General features: G+C 41.7%; 1 protein-coding gene across 3 annotated transcripts in view; it reads left to right on the forward strand.

Annotated features, from left to right (window-relative positions):
* Positions 1 to 9,034, forward strand: part of CHST11 (carbohydrate sulfotransferase 11) — a 178,088-nt gene extending 169,054 nt beyond the window's left edge. For all 3 annotated transcript variants that reach the window (XM_026056831.1, XM_026056830.1, XM_026056833.1), the window contains exon 3: positions 8,186 to 9,034. In XM_026056831.1, the coding sequence (XP_025912616.1) occupies positions 8,186 to 9,034 (849 nt within the window). The remainder of the gene's footprint in view (positions 1 to 8,185) is intronic.
* The last annotated feature ends 565 nt before the right edge of the window (positions 9,035 to 9,599 follow it).

Consider the following 9,599-nt stretch of genomic DNA (forward strand, 5'->3'; position numbering starts at 1 on the left):
AAGCAGCTGCAGCCAGCAGTGGCGTATCTGTAGCAAGGGGCTTTCCAAGACAAGGTCAGTTGCAGTCAGCTCTTGCTCAGCCAAGAAGATATGAGTACAGCATCATACTCTTGGATGTGGTCCAAAAGTTGCTGTGCACACAGTTGTGTCCCACTGGGAGGGCCCCAATCCCTGTCCCCCACCGGCATGAGAGTGAACTCGCTCCTAGCAGTTGTATGTCTGTCAACCATCAATCAGTGTAGTATTTCCATCAACAGTGAAATGTGGGGGGCTCTGAAGGGCTACTTGAAGCAGCTTTAAATGGCCAGGGATTGTACTGTAGAGGTGAAACATCTAGGCCTGGAAAGCAGGATGGGTTGGATAGACCACAGTTATGTTACTGTCCATCACAACTGTCATGCACATACAGCGAGCATGCACTGACCTCCAGCGGGGCATGTGTGCTCATGTGTGTGCATGTTGGGGGTAAAGGCCAAAAAGTTTTCATTTTAAAATCAGATTCATAAGATAGCAAGATCTTTCAGCTTTTAATACAACCAGTGATTTATGACTACACTTAAAGAACGAGCCAGGAGCAGACAAATTCATCACATGCTGTCCTTTTCTGTCAGAGCAGGGGCAAGCCACTTCAGATGTGCAGGGCGAAGGCAGGCTCCCGGAGCAGAGCCTTCCCCGGCGGCAGACAGCACAGCACTCTCATCCTCACCCTTCGTGGCAGCTGCGATTCCAGCCCTGGATCTCATCTACTTGCTTTCACTGTGGGTCTGTGAGAAAAATGAATTGGATATCTGCCAAATTCCCTTTTTTTCCCCCCTCCCTTTCCACAGCTAGTTTAAGACACTGAGAAGATGACTGCAGAGTGCTCTTTGTGTGTGCAACTTCAGGCTCCAAACTTCTCTTCTATAAATTAAGTACCAAAAAACAGGCCGACATCAAGATTTTTTGCTTTAATTATTCCTAGCTCAAGGCTCTCTGTCCTTCCTGATGATTTCTTACCTCGCAGGTATATTGCACCTAAACTCAGTCACTTCAATTTTGTCTCTACTGTGTTTGTGAAGTTTCCCGTAGAGCTTTAGGATGGCAACACACACAGCAAGAAGCAGAGTCCTTGTGGGCTCAGTCACCCCACGTCTCTGCGGCCATATAGACAGACCGGCGGTCTTTCTACCTGTTCTTCATGGGGACTTTCAATTTGTGCTCTCTCCCTGTTCAAAACAGATGTTTTTCTGGGTGTGTACTTTCATCTTACTATTCCCAAGCCCTACTGACTGCATGAGTCCTTACGCTGGATAGTTTCCAGCAGGGAGCACGGAAATGGAAAGGCTTCTAAAGATGTTTGAGACTGTAGGAAAAAGTGTCACACTTCCTGAATCCATACCTATCCCTTATTGTCTGGTGGAGCCTTATGCTGATTAAAAAGCTGGGATTAACACACAGCTGCCATAATTTGGTGTCAGTCAGCACTGTAACACCTGTGCTAGGTGGAGAGCCAGTCTGTGATTTTTTTTTTTTTTTTCAAGGAGATTTTTGTATGGTTAAGTTCACTATAGTACTTTCTGTGCAGGAAAAAAGGGCGAGACTTAAATTCTCCTAGGTGTGAAGTTTTCCTAGGAAAGTATCTTCACCTGCATGTGTTTCTCCTGCTGGATTTTGACTAGTGTACTGTCGTTTCTTTCCTAGCACCCAAATCACTAACTGGACAAAGAGCGAATGCCAGAGTTGGTGGTGGTTAGGGCTGTGCCATTATTCAGATAATTGTCACCTCTGGTCCTTAAGTAATGCGGCTGCTGAATTATTTCACCCTTCCCTTCTGTGTCACGCACACACGTGTGAAGTGGGGTACCTGTAAAGGAAGAAGGAGGAGGGAATGTGTGAAGCAATTGAGGATTCTTGGCAATACAGTGCTAGCAGCTAATACGTGAGACTGTTTTCCCTCAAAAGCTTTGATGCTTTTTTTCTTAGCCTTCATGCATTCTGTATAGAGGGAACTGAAAGTGGTCTCATTATCTTCGGTTGCAATACAGAGAATTACTTGAAATAAATGCATGTATGGCTTTATCTTCTCTGTAGGGCAATAAGTTCAATGCATGAAACAGAGAAAGAAAAGCAGCTTTGTAATATTCAAGAATTTTCTTCAGAAGGTATAATTTGTCTGTAACATTTTCTGTCTTAGTACAAATGTTCCTAAGTTAATATTAGTTTTATTATCTTCTACTATCCAACCACTCTTTAGAAACATTTTCATAGTAAATTTGTATTCCAGTTTGTCTGTCTGCAAGTTGTTGGGGAAGGTGGTAAGCATTTCCATCTCCAGTAACACAATATGTGCTTTCTGGTCTTTTACTGGACTCTGAGCAAATGTTGATTGAGGTTTTGGTGGGGTTCTCATCTGAGTTCTGGGAATTTAAAAAAAAAGTTCAGTCAAGAATGATGCTATGAAATGTCAAGTGAATCAAAATGTGAAGGATGTTTTACAAAGCTATTACTTAAAAAAAGAATTATCACAGTCTAGGTCAGTTTAATTAAATCCCTTTTTCTAAAATTCTCTTACTCTTCTAGATTCAGTGTCTTGACTAACATAGCTATCATTGTCTGACTCTCATATATCTAAATTTGTAGAGTAAGAGTAGTAATTGTTTGTAGTGTGTTTGCAATGTATTAGCACTGTTGATGCTTGCAGTAACAAGTGCGAAACATTGTTAGTTCCCATTTGTTGTCTAATGCTGAACGTTTTTAAGAGAGCAGTCCAGAATTCACTGCATTTCCCAGCCATGCTGGGTATTCCAAAGCATAGCACAGCATTTCCACTAAATTAAACAGGCCCTGGAGCAGAAAAAAGAGGCTTTTTTAGAGCAAAGGTGTGAAGACACACAATAACCTATCTAGCAGGAAAACTTGTGAGTGCAAGAACAGTAGAGTGGCTTCTACTTCTGGATGGATTCCTGGAGCCACAGGAACAGGACTACAGTTAAAAAGAGGAGAGTCGGTCCTGGTGGTCTTTGTTTTCCTTGTAAAGCAATGTGTGCACAGGTGAAAGCAGCGTATAGATTAAAACACGTAATATCGAAGACCTGTAGAAGCTGTGATGACACACCTCATCTTTGGCTTGACTGGAGTTAAGCTTTCTCATTCTAGCTCTGCTGTAAGTTTTTTAAGTAGGTTCAGATTTGTCAGTAGGTTAAATAAAATTCGCACTTAGTAAACACAGATCTGTTTACAAATAGCGTCAGGTCAGATTTTAACATTAGCTATCAGCCTCTAAGTCAGCCTTATCCCGAGAAGGGCTCTGAATCACATCAGGGGCCTGTAACAACAAAACACTTCTGGAGCTAAGGAATCCTGTGTCTATACCTGAACAAAAGAGGTTTTTTGAGAAATCCAGTTGTCCACGTATTAGATTTACCTTAGAATATATTGCAGAATATACATTCGGTATATATAGAATATCTACATATAGAATATTTATAACAAATAGGGTAATTATGGGTCCAAATTTTAAAAGCCAAGGGTTAAAATAATGCCTAAAATGTGTTTTTGAAACTTCAAGGCAGACCGTCAAGATTGCAAGAATCATATTCACACTTTTTATGTGAAAACAGGATTGGAAACCTGCTTGTGTATAACCTCATGCTCAAAAAAAACCCCTTAAGCATCTGGGAAAATATAAATACTAGCAAGAAACATTTTATGTATTAAATAACAAGCACCTCCTAAAACTCAGATGGTGTGGTTGAGGGGCAGGGGGAAGGAGAGCAGCTAATATTTGAGAGGTTTTAGTCAACCAGAATGTTAGTCTCTGTATATGTCATATAAATAGGACTGTTAGTGCCACCTATAGTTAGTCTGTCTGACACTTTTCATTTTAAGACCTTGTTTTCGGTGGATTGTGAGTCTGCTACACACACCTGAACAAATAGACCTCTGCTCTTAAGAAGAAAAATTTGGTGGAGATGAGCTCCCATGTATGCTAAGCTCAGCAATGCTACTGGATGGACACAACTTGGGGTGTTCAGCAGAGATACTGCTGGTTTTGATAGCTGGTTTGACAGTAGGTAAGGGGAGCGCCATGGCAACTTTCATAGTTGGTCTTGTAAGACAGAAACCAAACCTTCAAACACAAATGTAGCCAAAGAATTAAAGGCAGATGCAAAATTGTCATTTATGCAAAACCGAAGAGAAGGAAATAGCATTTAGCAGGGTTTGGGCCCCATGTATATGCCTGCRACCCCTGCTCATGATATCTATCCTGCTTATTCCTTAAGCCTCAAACTCATGTGGATACTTCTGTACTTCAGTCTGCCATGCCCGAAGGCCTTCGTAGCACTCGGGGTAGCTTATTTGTGAGCCTGGTTACAGTAATGTGCTGAGCTAGCAGCAGCTGCAGGCAGTGCAATAGAAATAAATAAAAATCCACCCAACAGCGGTGTGGGGGAATGCGTCTTTGCACAGTCATTCTTAAACAGAGGCCAAATTTAATGAACTTTTTTCTTTTGAGTGACACCTAGGAAGTTCCTTCCTTCTCCTATTAGAAAAGTGCTTTCCTTACAGATATCTGTGTGAATCGGAAGGATCTCTGCTCCTAGTTTGAAGTACAGTACTATCTTTGGAAAAGGCATTTTATTTAAAAACATCCTGTGATTCAATCTGAACTTGCTGCTTGACCATCAAGCTTGGAAAGGCCCTCAAAGATTATCTTACCCTGCTGTGCCTAAGCAGCCTGAAGAAAATACCTCCCATCTCATTACTGTGATTTACCTACTGGTAATAAACCTGCTGAATAACCTTTGCACATCAGGGGTTGATGGTTGTCAGTTAGTCAGCATATACATTTCTGGGCAGTATATTCTCACTACTGCAGTGTGGAACGACCGCCCTACACTGTGAGAAATGCCTGTCCTTTGGCGGGACCCGGTAGGATGCTGAGTGCCCTCCCCTCCTACAGAAACTGGAGAATAGATGATGCCTGGCATCTCCCCAGGGATGCCCCACTTCTCCCCAGATACGGATTAGCTTTGGAAACGTCTCTGTCAGCTTAACAGCTGACCGCAGGGCCATGCTCTGCTGCCCTTTGCAACAGGGCGTCCTTTAGGCATCACATCCGGTGCTAATTCCTGGCCATGGGCCTGTGGAGCTTACCTGAGGTAGCCAGTTCATGAGCCTGCAAAACGCTCAAAGAAAAGAAATCCACGTGAGCAGAATGCTCCAGACTTAGCTTTCCTCCCTCATTGTTAGCTTGGGACTGATGGAGGTGCCATGTTTCTGGTATTAGTGTGTCACCAGACAAGTTTTTTTTTCCTTTTAAATGCTTCCTGCTGAGCTTGGGAGTCTCTCACTGCTCGTGTTGCCTCCGTTTAACTCAGTTGCGGCATCAAAAAAGGAAGAGGAACTTTGATCTTGACATGCCCTTCTTCTGTGTCCCCTGCTACAACTTTTTCAGGAAAAGGTCCTTTGTTAAGGACCCTGTTTTGCCATCCATGCAAAGGAGGGACTTTGATGCAATTAGCATTATTATAGCATGGTCACTAAACTGGGATTTTTATTTATTTATTTATTTATTTACAATAAGCTGAAGTCGATGGGCAAAAAAGCGCTTTCAAAACCATGTTTCCTACATGGCTCTTCATCCATCAGCCATACCAACTGGCACTGTAGTTTGAGAAAATGGGGTAACGGCCTTTTATTGTTACGGTGATATTTAATGTGTGTTCTGTGTGCTGCCAGACAGGCCAGAACGCCTGCAGAGCTGAGCCTGGGTTGTTGGTGCGCATTAAGTAAACGTAGCTGACAAAACTTCCCCTATGCCATTTCTTCATATTTCTTCTGCTTTAAAAAGAGTGGGAGACAAGTACCACTTCAGTCTCATCTTTTAAGTGAGTTTAAGGCAATACCATCTCATTTGCGACTGTAAATAGTAAGGCTGTGTTTTTCCCTTTACTCTGAATGCCCGAAAAGCTCATTAATATTAATGTCTGGAGAGGAAGTGTTTAGCCTATTGATGTAGGAGTGAGATCAGGAGCAAAGCGTAGCTCTACAAAGATTCATCCATAGATTAGGGTTAAAAGCAACCATCGATTATCAAGTCTGACCTTGTATCTAATACAAGCTGTGGAATCACATCTACTTAATTCTGTATTTAGCCCAAGAAGAGCATCAGAAAAGCAAGTACAGTGCGTTAACATACTGTACTATAGCAATATCTTCAGGCTTTTCTCATTCTTATGCTAAAACCAGGAGCTAACAGCAGTACAATGCCATATGATATTGATTTGAAAACCTGGAGCAGGAGAGAGATTTGGGTGTTTTATCTGTCTGCAGATGACATAGTTGTATGTCTGTACAAATATTTGCAGAGGGTTTTGTTTAGTACTTTGAGAATTATTCACTGGTAACTCTCACCAGTGTAGAGCAGAAAATGAGTTCTGTATCTCTTTGAAGACAGCATGGCATGTATTGAAATATGTTTCTTTTTAAAGAAGAAGACTTTGTCTTCAAAAATCTGTGTGGTCCTTGACAATTGCTTTCTAACGTCTTCCTCTGGAAACTCCCTGCCAGTCAGCTCTCATAGGAAACATGAAGCACATTTCACATCTGGCTTCTCATCTCTTGGACTATAACACAAAATTGCCCTTGAAATCCACCTGGAAAGCATTCAGAGGGATGCCACACATGCAGAAAAGATGAGTCAAGCTGTATAAACTGGTTGCACTGGGCTCTTGCATGTTCTAACCGCTAGTCAACATTTTGCTGAGCAAGTTGCTAAAGGGATGAGATGAGGATCTTGAACTTGGTCAGTGGGGACTTCGGTAATGAACATAGATGTTCATGATACTTATTATTATATATATACACACACACACACACACACATATATATACACACACACTTTTTAATATATAAATGGTATATAAATATAATACATAAGTATAAACATATGTTATTTTTATATTTTATAAATTACATTATGTTCATTATATTTATTATTATATTTAGCGCATCGTACTGATGAAGTGCTAAAGGGATGAGATGAGAGATCAAAAAATTCAGAAGAGAAGTAGTGCTTGGCACTGCACAAAATACGGAAGTCCCAGGCTAGATAGATACATACTGTCCCAAAGGAAAAATCCCCTGCCCAGGTTGGAGATGCACCAGCACCTTGGTGTTCCCCATTTTTCTGTCACTGAGATGCTTTGGGGGATCTTTTTGTTCTGTTTGTCTTTTGGATGTAAAGTGCATTTGACTCCTGTTTTTTGAGTTTTCTTTATATGAATCATGGCTAGCTACTGGTATTGAAAGGAGAGATTTGTCCCATGACTCCAGGAACTGGGGTTTCAGTATGAACCCCGAACTTCATAAAGCCTGCAGTGATAATTTGGCATTGTAATAGCTTGTGTCATTGTTGCAGTGTAAAGTAAGATGTGATTTAACAACCAGTAGAGTTAAGCTGGTGCAAAGCCATTTTCTAAGGGCATTATACAGGCAAGGGGGGGAGGATCATTATGGCCCTTTAGCCAAAGGCTAAACACCACCACAGCAGATGTGTGCAATCTGCATTGCCTCATGTGCTTCATTGCAGGGTCCTCAGGAAATCCCGTTTGAGTGAATGTTCCCCTTAGGGAGTACCAGAAATCTCCATGGCCTTATTTCTTCTACCAAGGTCATAGTCAAGAAACAAGCTGTGATGATTAATTCTCTAGCAAAAAAGACATCAGCAACACATACTGTTCAGCATACATACTGTTTTGATTTTGGCAAACTTTCTGTAGCAGGTGTCTTCCTACCGAATCTCAGCAGCAAAAGGTCAGGCTGGGTTTAGTGCTGCTGCAGCTGTGGGATGGGTCACGGAGTGGAGGGTAGATCCTTTCTCTATGACTAAGAAACAGTGAGAGCATCTCAGGATGGGAGTGCTGTAAACACACTTGCCACCAGGATGTGTAAGCACCTGTGGTCCTTTGCATTGGCTTCAATGTGGAGTCCTGGAGAGTGTCCATGAACAGCATTTAAGCAGCTCAAGAAGTCTGGAGACAAAAACAAGGTCTTCTAGCTTAAAGAGAATTTTACTCAGCCATGTAATGATCTAAGTTCTACATGGGCAGTAATCTGCTTTGCTAGGAATTTGTACAGTAAGTAAAAAGGCAGTAAGAATTTCCAACCTCTTTGACTTATTTGTGCCTCTGCTTCTTTGCAGTTGTCCAACACAGCAATTCTTCATCAGATTAGGCGAGACCAAGTGACAGATACATGCCGAGCAAACAGTGTATCTAGCAGGAAACGCCGTGTGCTGACACCCAATGATCTCAAACATCTGGTCGTGGATGAAGACCATGAAATGATCTATTGTTATGTTCCCAAAGTGGCCTGCACAAACTGGAAGAGAGTCATGATGGTTTTGACAGGAAGAGGCAAGTACAGCGATCCGATGGAAATACCAGCCAATGAAGCCCATGTGTCTTCAAATCTGAAGACCCTCAACCAATACAGCATCCCAGAGATCAACCACCGCTTGAAAAACTACATGAAGTTCCTATTTGTTCGCGAGCCTTTCGAGAGACTGGTGTCAGCCTACAGGAACAAGTTCACCCAAAAGTACAACACTTCCTTTCACAAGAGATATGGCACCAAAATCGTGAGGCGTCAGAGGAAAAACGCAACCCAAGAAGCTCTGCGTAAAGGCGACGACGTGAAATTTGAGGAGTTTGTGGCATATCTCATCGACCCACACACCCAGAGAGAAGAACCCTTCAACGAGCACTGGCAGACTGTGTACTCCCTCTGCCACCCCTGCCACATTCACTACGACCTCATAGGAAAATACGAAACACTCGAAGAGGATTCAAATTACATCCTTCAGCTCGCGGGAGTAGGCAACTACCTGAAGTTCCCCACCTATGCAAAGTCCACGAGAACTACTGATGAAATGACCACAGAGTTCTTCCAGAACATCAGCTCGGAGCACCAAACGCAGCTGTATGAAGTCTACAAACTTGATTTTTTAATGTTCAATTACTCAGTGCCAAGCTACCTGAAATTGGAATAAGGGATGGGTTGGGGGGAGAGAGGGGAGAGAAAGCCTGTTTTATTTAAGATTTTTATTTGTCATAATAAATATGGAGAATGGGTTATTTTGTAAATTAATATTTTCTTTTTTGAATGATGCTGCGAGCAGCACAGTCAAAATTATTTAAATCAACTGTAAGAAAGGACAGCTCTCTTTGCAGGGTAACAGCATTGTGACGATCTAGCTGTAGAAGTGAATAATACTGCTACACTGTTTTAAAAATGTTTATTGTGTTCTGGTGAATTTCACTGATCTTGCATTCCTCAAATTCTAATTAATGTTATTTATACTTATTTAAAACATGGTCTCTTGGTAGGTTTCACTTTAGCAGCAGAAAGAAGATAACATTTGGACAAAAGGAATCTGGTTTTGTACTTTCCTCAGTTGAGCTTGTCTCTGGATATTAATACTCTTCCATTAGCCTTTCATGCAGGTAAATAAGGGAGTGGTTGTTGATACCACGTTTTGAAAATACTGGTGGAAATAATTTCTTCAGACTGTGATATTGCACTTAAGCATACTAAAAGGCTATCTTCCTAGCCCT

Source organism: Apteryx rowi, unplaced genomic scaffold, assembly GCF_003343035.1.
Source record: "Apteryx rowi isolate R43461 unplaced genomic scaffold, aptRow1 scaffold_133, whole genome shotgun sequence".
In the NCBI taxonomy this organism is placed as follows: Eukaryota; Metazoa; Chordata; class Aves; order Apterygiformes; family Apterygidae; genus Apteryx; species Apteryx rowi.